The 17,360-nt window shown below is 44.6% G+C and overlaps 1 protein-coding gene across 10 annotated transcripts in view; it reads left to right on the top strand.

Annotated features, from left to right (window-relative positions):
* ANKRD17 (ankyrin repeat domain 17) overlaps window positions 1-17,360 on the top strand; it is a 69,024-nt gene that overhangs the window by 5,151 nt on the left and 46,513 nt on the right. The window contains exon 1 of one of the 10 annotated variants that reach the window (XM_039701887.1): window positions 11,367-11,423. The exons of 7 other annotated variants lie outside the window; for them this stretch is intronic. In XM_039701887.1, the coding sequence (XP_039557821.1) occupies window positions 11,382-11,423 (42 nt within the window). In that variant the 5' untranslated portion in view covers window positions 11,367-11,381. Of the gene's footprint in view, window positions 1-11,366; window positions 11,424-11,709; window positions 11,826-15,566; window positions 15,591-17,360 lie in introns of those variants that run through there. 2 more of the 10 variants (XM_039701888.1, XM_039701889.1) reach the window with 2 other exon arrangements.

Below are 17,360 nucleotides of genomic sequence, written 5' to 3'. Positions count from 1 at the left end.
GAATCCTGCAGCCAGGTTTCACAATAGTGAAACCTGCTGTAGTTGACCCCGGGAAGCATTAGCCAAAAGTGTTTAACATCCCTTCCTTCCTGTTTTGGACTAGCTTCCAGCAAAATCAGGTTGGTTAGACCTAATGCTTTTTATTTTTTAAAATTGTTAAATATGACTGTATTTTTGTGTGCTTTATTTAATTCAAGTAATCAGTGAATATCTGGGTTGAAAAAGCACCCCCCCAGCAGAAAGTGACCACAGCAGAAGGTGGAGTTCAATATTGGTGGCACCATGTGAATTTGTTTACTTCCTTAGATATTTCTTCAGGAAATGTCCTTATAAACATAATTCCCCTGTGCAGGCTGGAGCCAAACACCTCACATTTCAAGCCAGTAATTCAGTTCCGTAAAGAGAAATGTTTCTCTGGAAGGGGTTTAGCTGAGAGAATTTCCTTATCTGTCTAGGTTGAGGGCAAATGGGATTATTATGTTTATTTTTTTCCCCTCTATCTGTGTTTTAAAAGCAAAACTGTTGGTGCTTATTTAGGATATAGCCGATTTGCAATTGGATTTAGGAACTGAAAAATAAATGCTGCAGATCCAGGATAAGTAAGGAACCTTGTTTTGGAGGTTAAGGGGACAAGCCCGTCTAACTTGGTGTTCAATAAAAATTGCCTAAATTTGCTGTTAGTGTCTTTGGACTATCTGAGCTGAATCCATGGCTGCCTGGGGAGACACTGTGTGTTTTTTCCTGAAATGCTGTGCTTCTGATTTCTTGATGGTGTGGCTCTGTGGGTGACTCAACTGAGGTGGCATCCTAAAGATGTGCTGTGTCTGTAGAGCTTCTGCACCCGTGTGGGACTTCTTTTGTCATGTCCATAACTTGGATGTGTTGAGTAAGAAAACTGCTGGTGAGGAAGGACAATGCTGGCAAATGGTTTGGGTAAGGTCATGCAGCTAACCTGTGTACTTAGGGGGAAAAGTCTTCCTTAACATGAAGTTAGCAGTGAATTTCAGCGTGTCCTGCTGTTAGTGTGGGAATTCTGCCCATCCAGTCATTGTGCAGAGTACACAGGAATTCTGGAGGAAAAAAAATCCATTGTTGGCCAATGAAGGGCAGCATTTCCTCTCTGTTTGCACTGAGCAGTGCTTTGTGTTAGTGGTATTGGGAGAGGTTATCTCAGTATTCCAGATGTTTTTCAGCTGGGTTATCCCCCTTAGGCTGTCCTGAGCTCATGACTGTGCAAAGAGCTGAAGCCACATGGAGGTATTACTTAACTGTTGTGTCACCTTGTTTTCACATGAGGTAATAGTCGAACACCAGGCTAAAAATCAGCCACAAAGCCAAGCATGTCTTTAATACATCCTTGTTTGTGCTTGCAGTATTTTCTTTTAGGCTGTATGTTGTCATTAGGATGATTCTGTTGGCGTTACTCAAAGTAGTTTTTGACAAATTCAAATTACTGGTGTTTGATGTACAGGAGTCATTCCTCTTCTGTATTTTACCTGCATCCTCAAATTCCAGGAGCATAATGGTATATTCTAGGAAAGGAGCTGAAGCAAACCTTGATTTTATGTTTTTCCCTGCCTCACCCCATTATCTTACGTGGTATTAATCATCAAGAGTGGATAATGTGTCCAAATAAGCAGCTGCTCAGAGGTAGAAAGATGTTGGAACATTAAGAAATATGATGAAATATTTCTATTTAGAACATCAGTTTGAGATTGTGGCTTCCATTCTCCTCAAGTTCAACCTGAAACAATCAAGAAGTGTCTAGATTGTTCATTTTTTAGATTAAAACTGAAGACATTTTGCACTCAGTAATCCAAGTTGAAACTGCTGCTAAGGGGGCTGCCTCATATTTGGCCTAGGGTTTGCTTTGCCTTGTGCTGATGTACAAGGAATGGTTCTTTCAGAGTCCGTACATCTGTCCAGCTGTGCAGGAGCAGTTTTGGGGACTGCAGTCCCAGCAGAAGGGGAGTATCTGAAACCCCCCCTCTCGGGCAGGGAATGATTCAGAGATAGGAGGAGGAAGGTTGCTCTTATCCTCCCAGCTGTACCTCCCAGTCCTTCCCACACACAAGAAAAAAACTCAACACTTGAAGGAGAAGCTGGAGCTCCCTTGTGCATCTGCGTCTGGCAGGTGACTCACGTGTTTTCCTGTCCTGGAGCTTTCCCATTTCCAGACTTAAGGTATTCTTGCCTTCTGTTCAGTCTTGTCCTGAAATGCTTTGCCAGTGGAATTTTCCTCTTGATGCTGTTCTGGAGGTGCGAATTGTTCTCCTCCACAGAATGGGGAACAATGCTTTAATGAAGCTGAAATGTTGGAGTCATGATGTGACTTGGTTCTTTTCCTCAAGTGCTCGCTGCTGTTCAGCCCCTGCATCAGCGTGGGGACTGATCCCACTGAAGCTGGGGGAGTTGGGCTTGGAGGAAGGGGGAAAAAAAGGCGTTCAGTGCTCCTCCCAGCCACTTGGGAAATGATGTCGTTGAAAAAAAAAAACAACCTCAGGAAGAGAAAAAACACATTTCCAGTTGATCAGTTCCCGGATCCAGTTTGTCGGGCATGGGAGCTTGTGCTGACACGGCGAAGAGCAGGAGCTCAGGCAGGGAGGAGGGTGAGCACTGCCTCTTTTGGTGGGATAATTAATCTAAATCCCTGGCATGGAGAGTGTTTGCCTTGTTTCTGAGGACTCCAGTTGGTAAGAATGGTACAGGTCAGTGAGAATTTTTGTCTTCAAGGGCAAACTTGTCCTCTTGACACTTCCTGTGGATCTTCTGTTTGGAAGTGACTGGAACAGATAAATCACACAGAATTTTCTTTTTTTTTTTTAATGTAGCTTAAAAACTCAGAGCCTCTTCAGATCAAATCAGCACTGGCTTTTGTCTCTGGTATTTGTTCAAGTTCTTGAAAGCAGCGTATGAAGGATAGGGAGAAAGAGAGGAATTAAGCAGGATTTTATTAAAATACTGCAGCCTTTTGGTTTATCACCATCACTTTTGTGTCACTTGTGCAGTGCAGCAAAGGAGTCACTTTGGAGACTGACTAAAAAAGTCACAATTGTGATCATAATCATAACACAGAAAGCCAAGCTGGCTTAAAGAAAAAAGCACTTTGAAAGTTACAGTCTGCTCCAGGGATGAACATATGCCTTCTGTCCATCTCTGTCACTAGCAGAAGTGAAAGCTGGCATAACAGCATGCTGGTATTTTTGTGGAGAATCAGCTTGATCAAAGAACTCCTCAGGGATAAATATAGTGGCCAACTTCCTGTGCTGAACTCCAGAAAAGGGCTTTTCTGGAGCTTGCATGACGGGGCAAATGTCTGCAGTTCTGTGTGAAATCACTCTCTAAATGCACTTGTGTTTTCAAGTTGAGAAAACTTCCTAGTGTCTTTAGGTTGGGGTGGGTTTTAGAAATGTGCTGGTACCTGCACCACAGCTGGGTTCTGCAGGAATGCTTGGGTTAGAGGATGGCCCAGTGTGATGGGGGGAGCTGAAAAGCTTCCCTGAAGAGGAAGAGCTTCCCTCTGCCCGGAGCAGGGAATGTCTCTGTGCCCTCTGGAGCTGAGTGCTGGTGGCACAGCTGTGCCAGGGCCTTGTCTGTTACCAGAGTTGATATGGATGCTGATTCCCCTGTGCTTTGGAGCTGTTGTGGCCCAGCGCTGTTCAGGGTATGACCAAAACTTGAGTTAGACTTAGAAGAATCTTGTAATAATAATAATTTACTGGTTTTGAGGAAGTGGGTGAAGCAGTGACACTCAAGAAGCACTTGCTTGAGCAAATTAGATTTGAAGTAAGGTTACCAGTAGAGTTGAAAGAACTATTTTTTTTTAGAAAAAATTACATTAAAAAATGCCAAGTGTTCTCAAGAAAGGCAGATGTCCTCAGTGGTGGCTTTCATTGTAGTGCAGAACTGGCTGTTACAGAGTACACAGCCTTTCCAAAAACCATTGGAATACTTGTTAATAAAAATAACTCAAGCAATTGTTTATACAACAGAACTATTGTCTATCCAACCCAGAAGATACCAAGATTTAAAAAAAAAATCTGTCAACTTCCCCAGCATTTATTAAACTTTGTTATAGTAAAATAATTCTGTCAGGCTCTGTGTGTATGATGTAATTTAAATGTGGTGGAGGGGAAGCAAGTTCTTCTGTGGGAGGGGTGTGTTGGGTTGACAGGGGACCTCAGGTTGCCTGCTAGGGCTTGAGGAGGGTTTAAGTTTGTTTTAATTTGTGCTCTTGGACTCTGATTTTAGCCCAAGACTTTAGGGTTACTCTTGGGCTAAAGTCAGGCTCCTACTGTGAGCACATCTTGAATTGAGGGCAGGTGTTTGTGAGTTAAATGTTGTATCTTCTGGTAATGTGAGATAAACTGAAGCTGTGATTTTAATTCTGGAGGCCCGGCAAAGAGGAGATGGGGAGGAGGAGGAGGTCCTGAGCTCCAGTGTTCAGCTAGAAGTGATTCTGTCTGGCAGCTGGTCCAACTGCACTGGTAGTAAATGCTGGGAGTTGTGCTGTGTGGTGCCCAGTCTGTCCTGATCTTCCAGGTAACCTCAGATGAAAAAGGAAATGAACAACCATATTAAACAAAAACAGAGATGACATTAGTATCTCATTTTTTACTCAGTTTATGTTTTTTTGCTTCTTCAGCCTTATCCAGCCTGTTCTGTTAAATTCCAGGCTTGGTATTGCTATCAGTGAATGGAGTAGGTTTTCCAGCCATTTCAGTCTGTGAAGTTGAAGATGCCAGCTGTGTAACTCTGATTATTGAGAGTTTTGTAAAAGAAAGGGAAAAAAAAAAAAAAAGAAATATCAGGTACATTGTTATGGTACCTGCTTTTGGGATAGGTTTCAAAATCTGGTATTAACCCAGTCCAAATTCCAGATGAACAGCCTGGATGTAGAGCTGTTGAAACAGCCATCTGGTTCACAGCCAGGAAAAGGAAGACAGGGACATCCCCATCCAGCAGGTCCTGGATTAGAATTTGATGTGAGAATACTTGATATAATACTCACTCAATTAGAATTTATGTGTGGAAGTAAATGCTAGATGAGGCTACTTAAAGAGGAGTAGGAGACTTTGTCCACAATAGTGGCTTTTCCTAATTTAACGTTTCTTTATTCTTGGCGGGGAACATGTCTGCACTTAAAAACTTTTTAAGAACTTGCACTCAAATTTCATGTTCTAAGGTGAAGATAGCTTGGATTAGTGCCTGCCTTAGAGTTTGAGAGGTGTTAGTATGAATGTTGTTGGACTGTACATGCTGCTTCATTACACACAGCCTTTCTGTCACCAGTATTTCACCTGTGGAATGAGAAAGGAATAGAAGTTCATTTGTTTGAAGAAGGATCTTCCATGTCCCACGTTGTGTTTTCTGAACATGTCCCTCATTTCACTTGTGTTTTTCCCAAAACCAGGGTTCTTCAGTGTGTTCATAGTCCTTGGCCTGAGGACTTGGAGCATTGTATTACCCAGTGAAAACTTCCTGGGTATACTCTATGAATAACTTAAAGGAAGATCTCTAATAGGAAGCTCCCCTTAGACAAAAACGTCTACCAGTAATCGTACATTTCTACCAAAAAACCCTTTCAAAATGCTCATGTGATTTTTGTCTCCCTCTTGTCAGATACATTTGGATTTGCACTAGGCAGTTCCTCCATAGCAAAATCATAGGAGCTATCATCTCTTGGCTGTTTTTTAGTGATGTTGTACTTCAGTTCATCTTCAGGGCAGTGCTGTGGATGAGTAAAGATGCTTTCTGTGCTCCTTTTTCCATGCTTAGTTTGCCCTAGGGAGTTGAAATCCAGAAGAATAGGTCTGATATAAGCACTGACCAGGGTGGCAGGCTCCTGGCTGATGAGCAGGGATTGTCTCTCTCTGTGCCAGCATGTTGCTTATTTGCTGGGCTGTGAAACTCTGCTCAGGTGTCAGATGCATTTAGGCAGAGATAAATAAGGATTTTATTCAGAAATGTTTTTATATTGTGCTTTTGGCTTCTGGCTCAAGATGGATGGTGTGACAATAAGGGGCTGCTGATAAAGTGAAGATGATGAGCTCACGACTCTTGACCAGAGTGTTGCAGTCTGCCTCCAGACAGAGCTTGCTTTTGACATTCCCTGTTTTCAGGTTCCTGGGAAAAGTGCTATAAACTGAGTGCTTTTTGGCTGAGCTTGTATGATCTGGTGGTGAATCTCTGTATTTCTGTTAACTTCCTGGCGTGATGGTGCGAACTTTTAATTCAGTTGTGGAACTAATCACCTTTTTCTATTGACCCTTGAATGAGAAATTGTCTGTGAAATGGTAATGCAGCTGGAATGCTGAAATCCCTAATTCCCCAGCTATTCTGGGAGGAGTTCTCCACCTCTTTGAGAAGACTTCTCTGGGCATGGAGTCCTTATATCCCCTGCTCCCACCACATCCTGACAGTTCACGCCAGCTGCCAAGTCAGCTTCCCCAGCGCAGTGCTTCTGCTCAGGGAGAGCAGACTGGAGGAGGGCTTTATGAAGGGAATTGTGGGTTTACTCCGTCAGACAGGTCAGAACTATCCTGGTCTCTCACCACTCAGTCTTGAAACCTTTTCAGTGTTATGCAGTCTTTTAAATGGGCATAAAAAACCTCGGGGTGTGCTCATTGTGGTGCTTTCAAAGGCCGTTAAGTCACCTTTCCCAGATTTTAGTTTCCTGGAGCTATGGAAAACCTTCATCTCATGGATAGCATAGAATTCCATCCTTTCCAGCTTTGTCCCTTGACCAAAAGGAGTAACACTAAGTGAACAGAAAACACTGAGTGTGTCAGAAGGGTCTGGAATGCCTTGCTGCTGCCCTAGGCCAAGGGAAGAATAGGCTGGAGAGAAATGAAATCTGTCTTGGCAGAAAACTTAGTTTTTGAGTGGGAAACAGTCTTGGATGGTCAAAAGCAGTTGTTACATGGTTGTTAGAGAAGAAAAATATGTGGCTTGTTTATCAAAGTTTCCTTGTCTGTGGGAGATAACGTAGCTGAATCAAGGGGGGTGTGATAATGACAATGGGCAGCAAGGATCATCTTGTGACTATAAAACTCATGTGAAAGCTCCACTGCAGATTTTGGCAGCAAAGTCTGAAATGCTCAGAGAGAGACATTGAACTATAAGGCTCAGGGAATAAAAAAATCAGAATAAAATTATGTCTTCAGTATTTATCAGGTTGAAGCCCATCATCCTTGCACATCCTCACCCCAATAATGAAATTGAAAGGGAGAAAGTAGGTTTCTTTTATTTGGAATTCACTAGAGCACCTGCCCGAAGGATGCTGGAAATTTAGTCAGGCTGACAACTGCAGAGCTGTGATTGCTGCAAGAAGTGAAGTAAAAGAAACCAATATACAATGTGAAAATGTCAAAAACAGATAGGGTCATGACTTCAGGCAGTGCCTGAGGTTTGGGTTTGGGCTGACTTGGTTTTATGTAAGCACTGAGGATCTAGAACTGGAGGAATCTCTCTGGAGGGAGAGCTTGGAACAGTAGGTTTTAAAACTCATTTTGTTTTGTATTGACATAGAACTAAGGGACCTTAAAAATTGCACCAAGTGGTGACTGATGCAAGCTGCCCAAAGCAGAGATGATGCTTTTGGGGTATAACAAGGTTTTTGTATTTAGAAAAGAAGTAGCAGAGAAGAACCTTTTTAATGTCTTGGTGGTTATAGTGATATGATGGAGAGCTGCAAGTTGTAGGCTGTAGTTCCTAATGGAGGTTGATAAATCCTAGTGCATTTATGTAGCGCACTGAGTACCCTTAGGGGTATCTGTCTGGGGAAACACTCAGTTCTGGCTTGGTTGTAAAGGGGTTTGAAAAATTGTTTTTATTCAAAGAGCAGATACGAAGAACTGGGTTCGGTCCAGCAAAATGAACGTAGGTGGGATCATCATCACTCTAAAAATGGAAGAATTGGGCCCAACACAAGTTTGAAGCAGCCTTTGAAAAAATCTGTGTGGATTATCCTTGCACTGAGTATTTTTCTTGTATACCAACAACTGCTCCTGTATCTTGTCATGGGTTTTTGTTTCATGTTAGAAGAGCAAACTTGGTCATTTGAAGAGCAAACTTGGTCATTCCATTAATGATGGAATTTTTCCCTTAGTGAATTAACTGAATCTTCTGTTTTCAAGGATATTTCTAATTAATGTGAAATGCACACCTTGTGTAAGTGCATCTTGTCTGGATTTTTCATTGTGATAGGTACCCCAGTTTCCAAGGTATTCCTTGGATTATGGTGGGGGTTTTGCCTCCTGGCACTCGAGCAGATAATCAGAATGTCACAAAATGTGGGCTGAAATCCCACTCTGGTTTTTGGTCTTAATTGTCTCAGGAGCTTCAGGGTTTTGTCTGACTGGGTACCTACTTCTGGAAAGGCAAATACTTGGGAATGCCTGCTGAAGGGTATAACTGATAATGGGTTCTGTGTTGAGGGCCTGTCTTCAACTCTGTTTTTTTTCTTTTCAGAATGATTTGGGTTTTTTTAATAATTAATGCACCTCGTGATTTTGCTGAATAAGGTGTTAGTAGCTGCGTGAGGCAGGGTTTAAACAGCCCAACCTTGACACTGTGCTCTGAAAGCACAGACAAAAAAGTGTGTTTATATGCTTTGGGGCAGTTGGTGACCAGTACTGCTCGATCAGCTGTAACTAGCTAACAATGTGCTTTTGTGATATAAGAGTGGGAATTGTCTGATCAATTGTTCAGCGTTCACATTTCTGGGTGCCAGAATCTGTCTCGGATCAATGGTTGAAATGCTTGTGCTTCAGGGTGACGTGATGCCAGTGCAAAATTGGTAGTGGCTTGCGTGGCACCGGAAGGTTGGAGAGAAAGATCTTCCTAAAACCTGCCTGTGAGCTCTTGAGCCTGCAGCTCTGCTCTGCACGAGCAGCTGGGTTCTTGTGGAGGCTTTTATTCCCCCCGTGGTCGTTTCCACAGAGTTCCCAGTGCTTTGTGGGGAGCATAGTGTGGAGCAAACCAGCCTTGATTGGTGCCCATCCCTCGCTTTGCTTTTCTCAGAACGCTCTCAGGATTCCCCTTGGCTGAACACGCTTCATGGCGCTGGAAAGAGGATTTTGTTCCCCATTTTTAAATCTGTCTCCTCAAGCTGAACTTGAGATGTTTTCTCTCCCACCTCTTGTGGGGGAACAGAAGGATTTTGTGTGTTTTAGGTTCACAGAGTGTAAGGGACGTGATGGATGGACACAGCTCAGACAGCTGTGTGGTTTTAGGGCTCCTTTTCATCAGGAGAACAGGCTGATTTTTAGTAGTGGATGGTGACAAATGAGGGCACTGAGTGGATCATGCCCTTCAGCATAAGGCTAAATAAAGATTGTTAGCTTTCAGGGAGGAGTTGAGATGTTTTGAAGAGATAATGTGTTTTATCTTTTCTAATCAACCACTTCAAGTAATTGCTAGAGCTGGACTTGAAAGTGAGGATGAAATGCGTTTGTATTTACCTGTGCAGAATTAAAGATCTATTTCCTGACCTGTGTATGAAACCCGAAATCACACAGTAGAAATACAAAAAAAGTTAATCACAAGGGTCTAAATATTTTTTCGGTTTTTCCCTCAAAGCTTTTTGGGGTTTTTTTCCTTTTTTTTTCAGGAACAGAATGGAAGCCTTTACTTTACTCTACTATGAGACTTTCAGTAAAACATAAAGAGCTGGGGAGGGGCTTTTTAGAATTTGGTATTCCATACTGCAAATATTTTGAAGTATGAAAGAAACTCTGAGATCTCATTTCGCAAAGAAGTGCTTCTTTCTGAGCCAGCACCCGAAAGCTGCAGGTTCAGATGGGCCAGGGGAGAAGAGGAAGGATTGGCTGTTGAGGTTTTGTGTGACATTTGGAATGCTTTGTTTGCTGCCCTCAAACAAATGCTGAGGGTGACTTGCTTTCAGTGCCAGGAAGGTTTTTCACGTGGCTCACAGGTAGAAGCCGAGCCCTCTCAGTGTCTCTCACGGTGTGAGGGGACCTCTGGAATGGGGTTTGTGGATGAAGTGATGCTGCTGCAGGCAGGGCTCTGCCGTTTCCCAAGCAGAGAGGGAAATGGTTCAGCTCTGAAGGCGATTGTGTTCCTTCTTCTCCTGAAAATCTTCATTTGTGGGTCTGGGGGAGCCCGTAGTTTGTCCTGTGTGGAGCGGACAGCTGCTTTTGTTCCTGTGTCATGCTGCCTTTGCATTTGAAAATGTGTCATGTGTGAAGTGTCTCTAGCTCAGTGCTAAGTTGTGTGCTTTAAGCTTCTCTTTTTTTTTCTTTTTTTTTCTTTTTTTTTTTTTTTGGTGTGATATAAGGTATCTGTTAATTCTTTCTGAGGCTCAGAAGACTGAATAACTTGTCTTTGGAGACATAAGTGTTATGTGGGAGGTGGTGGCTGGTTTTTTCCTTTTTTTAATATATATACAAAGAAATCCTTCAAGCTGCCAGGGACAGCTTTGTACTTGGGCTAATGTTTGTGCTATTATTGTTGGATTTCACGTACATGGGAACAGTTGCAAGGGGCTGCTGGGGATGTTAGAAATGCCACCCTAAAAGCATGACTCCAGAGGAACAGGGGAATACTGTTCTGTGGGTCTTCCTTGAATTAGTTATTGTAAAACTGTAAAATCTCAGCTGTTCTCTAAAGTGGAAAATGAGTGGGAAAATGAACAGCCTGGGCAGGTGTTGAGTTTGTGTGAAATGAGGGGCTTTGTAATAGGTGAGTAGGATGTAATTCCCATTTTTGGTGGTTAAATACCATTTTTAAATGGAAGAATGCAGCTACGCCTAAAATTTATAATGATCAACGGGAATTTCTCTTTGTGATGTTACTAGCCAGTCTGGCCAGCTTTTTAAATCCAGGTAAGAACATTCTTGCTGTTGAGCGAGTGCTTTTAACAATTAGTATTTTTTTGGGAAAAGGTAATTAAACTAAGTGATTGCTCTGAGTGTTTCTTCAAGTAAAAACGTGAATTCCTTTGGCCGTTGGACTCCATTGTGCTCTGCTGAAATGACATCATGAGACAGGAGATTTTTGTGGGTTGACAAGATTTATTATGCTGGATGTTTTGAACTGGAAAATGAGTTATTCTGAGAGCTGCAGACGTGATTGCTCAGTGATTTTGACCTGCTGCGTACAGAATTGGTATCACTGTCACCTAGAGTTTTGGAATATGTAGGATATCGTATTTTGGCCCATTGGATGTTTTGGGTTAAGCAGAGAGGTGTGTAGGTGAGAAGTGGGCACTGATCTTGGTGGGTAATGCTGATGTTTCTCAGAGCTGCATTGTGGACACCTTGCTCCATGCGGTCAGCACCTTTTCCTGCGGCTGTCGTAGCCTGTTTGTGGAATTCCTGCGCTCCGGGAGCTGGGCGAAGGAGGCATGAGGGCAGCTGATGGAGCAGCGCTTGGGAGCTTTTGGTGTCACGGGAAGACAGGTCACAGCACAGAAACAAATGTGGCATGGCACGGATCCGCCTAACCTAAGGGCTGGGGCTTCTGCGAGTTCGCGGCGGGGAAGGAGGTGAAACGATCCGTGGGGCACGTAGAAACAAGCCGGTTCCGTGGGGGCTTTTTTCCTTAAATTCCTGTGTGTTTCCGTGCCCGCGGCGCCGGCGGAGGGGCGCCGGCCGGGCGTTGGGAGCGGCGCGCAGCCCCCCTCCGCACGCGGTGGTAGGCGCCGTGCGCGCACGGGGTGGAACGGTCCATTTCCTGTTCCCGTGCCGCGGGCGGGGGGGGCCCGGCCGTGAGGGAGGGGGCGGCGGGGCATGGCGGCGGCGCGGTGAGGCGGGGCGCGGGCGGCCGCGATGGAGGCGTACGTGCTGGAGGACATCCTGGAGGTACGGCCGGGGCACGAACAAAGGGCGCCGCGGGATGGCGGGGGGCCGCGGGGCCGGCCCCCCGGGCCCGGCCGTTGGGGCTGCGGCGTTCGCCGGGGCCCGGGCGGACGGGGCCGGGCACCGGTGCTCCCCCCCCCGAGCCGGGAGGGGTGCGGGACGCGCACCCCTGGGGTGACATTGCGGTCACATTAGCGGGATTTCAGCCGCCGCCTGCCATAACTCTCTCTTTTAATCTTTGTTGCCAGTGTTTCCGTTTGATAGAATCGTGGAATCACAGAATGGCTTGGGTTGGAGGGGACCCTGAAGATGATCTTGCTCCAGCCCCGTGCCGTGGGCAGGAACACCTCCCACTGCCCCAAATTGCTCCCGGCCCTGTCCAGGCTGGCCTTGGGCACTTCCAGGGATCCAGGGGCAGCCACAGTGTCTCTGGGCACCCTGTGCCAGGGCCTCAGCACCCTCACAGGAAGGATTTCTTCCTGATGTCTAAATCTACTCTCAGTCACTTTGAACCCATTCCCCTTGTGCTGTCACTACACACTTTTGTAAGTAGTGCCTTTTCCTTTTTCCTGCAAGTTCCCTTCAGGTGCTGGAAGGCCACAATTGGGTCACCCTGAAGCCTTTTTTCTTCCAAGCTGAACCGTCCCAATTCCCTCAGCCTTTCTTCATAGCAAAGAGGCTCCATCCCTCTGATCACCTCGGTGGCCTCCTCTGGAGTTTCTCCAGCAGCTCCATGTCCTTCCTGTGCTGAGGACCCCAGAGCTGAGGCAGGCTCAAGGTGGGGTCTCAGCAGAGCAGAGAGGCACGTTTGTTGCAGCATGTAATTTCTCTTAGCCTGTTCTTGCTTCCTCTAAAGAAGTAGATCTCCCTCTGCAGCAGTAATTTATTATGAAATAAATGACATTATCTCTTCCTGTGAGGGTAGGCTGGAAGTAACCTTTCAGCCAAATGGAGAGGCCAGCCAAGAAGTCATAGCGTGAAACAGGTCTCTATTACAGGTTATATTTGCTGTAATAGTTCAAGGAAATGTTCCTTGGCCCAGGTTGCCCAGAGAAGCTGTGGCTGCCTCATCCCTGGAAGTGTCCAAGGCTGGGTTGAACAGGGCCTGCAGAAACCTGGGATAATGGAAGGTGTCTCTGCCAGTGGTAGTGGGCTGGAGTGAGATGATCTTCCAAACCATTTTATGAAATACCTTTTTCACGTTCCTGTGGTTTTTCAGGTTTTGCAAGCAAAAACATTGCCAGTTGACTTGTCAGAATATTTGCATGCATTCTTTATTGTAACGAGAAACTGCAGCCTTATTAGCTGCTGTCAGAATTCTGGCAAAATAGTTCTTCCACCAGTGCTTGTCTTGTAGGCTTTTTCCCTAGGTAGCCACATTTAGGTTACCCTAAAATTTTTGATCGATAGGAATACTTGCTGTTAACTTCTGTGTGGACTTTGGAACTGTTTAACATAATTGCATCCAGAATATTAACTCAGCTGTTCACTTTGTGCTGAACAAACTGGCACAGGTGTATGAGCAAGACATTTTCACCAATATCTGTGTGTGTGGCTGGGTTGGTGTGGGGAGGTAGGAAGAACAGTTGTGAACTGGGCTTTGTGCCATCCAATAAATATTTCAGTACTTCACTTTCTTCATTGCATACTGAAAACTTTTCTTTTTTTTTTTTTTTTCTTTATTTTAACCACAGTTGCCACACGTAGCTTCATAGTATGTCAAATTATTAAGGTACATGGTGCTCATCAATAGTCCAGTTGGGAAGGGCAGTGGGAAGTTAATTTTGTCACTGTAACACATTTTGGACTTGTGTGAAATGAGCAATTACGTCTTGCTTGTCAATGGGATTTGCTGGCTTTTCTTTTGATACTTTTGCCACACATTCACCTCCTGTTCTCAACACCAGGTGGATCCAGGTAAAAAGCATCCTCAGGGATCAGGCATGGCTTGCCTGGCTTGAGGTGAGTGTGCAGCATGGCTGGGTGAGTTCATCAGTCTCCCAGGTACTCTGGTAGCAGTGCGATCTATTCACGGTTTCTTAGCACGTCACTGGAAGCCATGTCCAGAAGTACAATTTATAGTTCCCTCCAAACTTGTTTCTGTTGTAACTTCCAACAGTCTGTTTACTGTGAGTGTCTTATTTTCCCATCTCAGGGCTTTTTTTTCCTCCCATGGAGCAGTTTCTGGTGCTCATTCAAAGGCAGCAGTGTGAGATGGAGACAACTGCTCTTGCTTGGGCAGCAGATCTGTCATCTCTGTTGTTCTGAAAATAATTAATACTGCTTAGTATTTTGTTCAGTTTGGAGTGATCATCAGGCCTTGCCTCTTCATAAAATCTTCAAGAACATTTTCCCTCTAAGCTGCTTATAATTTAAAACCAGGAAAAAAAATGTTTTCTGTAATGTGCTGGCTGTGTTCAGTTGCCAGAGAGACTCAGGTTCAGATGTAGAGGTCCTTACTGCAAGGGTTGCTTCTGGGGCCAAAATCACTTCAGAATGCTAAAACAAAAATAAGTCTTGAGCAAATATAATGCAGCTGCAGGCAGAGATGGCTGCCAGCCCAGAGATGTCACACAGCATCCTGGCTGCCCTGTGCTCAGCCCACCTTCGAAGAAGGTGCAGGTGGCACAGAACTGGAGCTGCTTTTGTGCTTTCAGCTGAAGACCGGCACTGTCTGGGCTCTGTCACCTGAATCTGGCGTGGAAAGCTTAGTGTGGGGATATAGCTGAATCAGCACTGTGGGGTTACCCTGCAGTGAGCTGCCGTTCACTCGCTTCTCTGGCTCCTCTGTCCTGACACATGTGTTTGGGGTGTGGTTTCACTGACACCAGGCTTTCTGCGTTGGTTTAAGCCTTCAGGTTTTGGCTTGCACGTGCCAGGGATGGAATAATTGTGTTGCAGGAGGCCTTAGTATGGTGTAAACCTGTAGCTGTGTTTTTGATGCTTGAGTTAGTCAAGATGTTGGGTGGGAGAACAGGAGGTAAGTTCAGTGCTGACAGATGAAGATGTGGTCTGTGCTGCGTGCTGAACTCAGGCTCAGAAATCCACTTAGGAAGCTTATGACAGTGGAGAGGTAAATTTATGTTCCCTGTGTTGATTTGAGACTTCTCAAGAGCAGCAGCCATGTGCTCTGACCTTCATGTCCTTTGAAAGCTCATTTGTGCTTGGCTGTAGGGAGACAGGCTGGGGTCTAGCGTGGGCCCACACGGGGTGCTTGCTTTTTGTCCTTACTCTGTGCTTTCATGTCCTTCAGCTTTCTAGCTTAAGGTAGAGATCTTCCACCTGCTTTGAGCTGAAACTCAAAATCACTGTGAGAAAAACTTAGGTTGTTACTGTGATATTGGGAGTATTTCCTGACTGCAGAAGGGTTTTTTTATTTGATTATACTGGAGTCATGGGGATAATTTAATAATGCAAGATTGTGGGGGGATAGAATATATGAAAATAAAGATAGTGTAAAAAGTAATTTCACCCCTAAAGAGTTGCAGCTGGGCCAGTTACCAAAGATTAGGAACAGGCCTGACTTGAACAGGCCACAGCTGTGGCCAGTGAGAAGAAGAGTGCTGTGAAAGAGTGGGCTGGGTGGCTGAGAATGAACTGGAGTCAGATGGCTGCTTTGCCAGGAAGAAAGAGTCTGCTCTGAGGAGCTGCTCACCAGAAAACACCAGGAGGTGTGAAACCTTTGTGATAAGGAGACAACAGTGTGGAACTTCTGCAATAAGATGACAACACAAGATCCTGCTTGGTATGTGGCTGCCAATGGTGCAGGTGAGAGGCGAGATAATATGGGAGGATCAGGTGTTGCACCTTGGATTGTCACACAGTGAGGACAGCAGAGCACAGTTCAGGCGGTGACCACAAGACTTACACAGAGCAGAGACTGCCCTGCCTGAGCACACAGGGGCTCCATGAAACACTGGTGGAAGGGAGAGCAAACACTGAGCAGCAGAGTCGTGTCTACGGGGCACGTTCAGAGGTCAGGGAGGCCTCTGCAAGGTAATTTTTCTTTTCTTTATCAGGCCAAGTCTTTTAATATTTATAAACATTGTAGTCTTTTGGTCTGAAGATTAAAATCAGCATTATATTGCAGTGTTGGGGCATTAGTAGCTTTCCCACGTTTCAGCTCTTAAACAGGCGAATCCTTTCCTTGTTTTCCTTCTCACAGTTTGTCTTAGTAATCTTGTCTGGTTTACTTCTTACCTGTTTTCTTGTCTTTAAAAAGAGTTTGCCCATATGAACTTGGTTTTGGCTACTGTGTGCTCCAGTATTTCCTGGTGATTTCAATCTGTCTTAGAGGACTCAACCTTCCCTCTCAGAGGGTCCATGGAGGTCTCGCTCCCCTCCGAAGTCCAGCTGAGTTGTTGCAGTTGTTCATAGGTTGTCAGGACTGCCTCTCTATGCCTTCTTTCCAAGTAAGGTGGAGCCCTGCTGTAGTGCCCCTTTCACTGGGGTACCATCACTAAGTCTGGGCCACATCTAGTCCCAGCCCCAAATGGGATGGGAAATCTCGTAGATAGAATTCCTCTGAGTCTTAACCTGTTTCTGCTCCACTTACAGGGAGAGGTTGCAGACTTAATGGTATAATTTGAAGCCATTCTTGTTGTTTATGCTTTATTGCTGTATCTCTTTCAGTAACAGTAATATGAAAATGCAATTATTGTGTGAGAAACCTCCAAGTAACTGACTTCATGCTGGATATCTGTGTTTAAAAGGTCAGTATCATTCAGAGGTTCTGTCTGCCAGTGAGGGTCTTAGCCAAGGACGTGACCAGCAGCTGGGATCAGTTGGTCAGCAAAGGTCTCTTTGGACCCAGGCTCTTCATCTTTTAAGCTCTTGGTTCAAACGGAGTCCTTAATCAAAAAACAGTGAGAGAATTGAGAGGGATATTTCAGACAGATGGATTTATTTAGATTTTTTCCTTTTTTCTCACCCCTTCATACATCCTGTCTTTAAATGTTCATAGAAATGTTTGAAGAGATTGTTTCCACCTTTAAGGTGCTTGTTACTTTTTTTCTGCATGTGCCTGAAATCTCTTTAGATCTTTGCCTCCCTGGAATTTGCTGGCTGTGTTGACTGATAGGAAGTCACATGCTCTAAAGCTGAAACCCACACTCCAAACAACTTGTTGCTCTGCCTTGGCATCAGAACCCTGCAAGGAGGAGATCCAGGGAACTGCCTGGTATAAATAGCGGTTCTCTGTCACTTAATGGCCATGTAAATATGGACTAAATAAGATTAAATAATCTTCATGGAACAGATGTGATGGGAAGCATTAAGGAGAGAGTGGAAATGAAAATTGTCGTGTTGACTGCAAGGAAATTGGCACGTGATGTTTATATCTAACATGGGAAGCAAACACTGCAAAGCGAAGACTCCACTTAAACTTGTTGTCTTTGCCCTTAAACATTGATTTACTTTTTTAAAATAGAACTTCTTTTTGTTAAGATGGGAAAATAGATATATTTGGACTTAGTCATACTTGTGTCTTGCTTTCACTACCTTCACAAGTCTGTTCATTTACCATATGTTAAAAACTGT

The sequence above is a fragment of the Passer montanus genome, unplaced genomic scaffold, assembly GCF_014805655.1.
Source record: "Passer montanus isolate IOZ18808 unplaced genomic scaffold, ASM1480565v1 scaffold150, whole genome shotgun sequence".
NCBI classification, from domain to species: Eukaryota; Metazoa; Chordata; class Aves; order Passeriformes; family Passeridae; genus Passer; species Passer montanus.
This window is presented reverse-complemented; position numbering and strand designations above follow the sequence as displayed.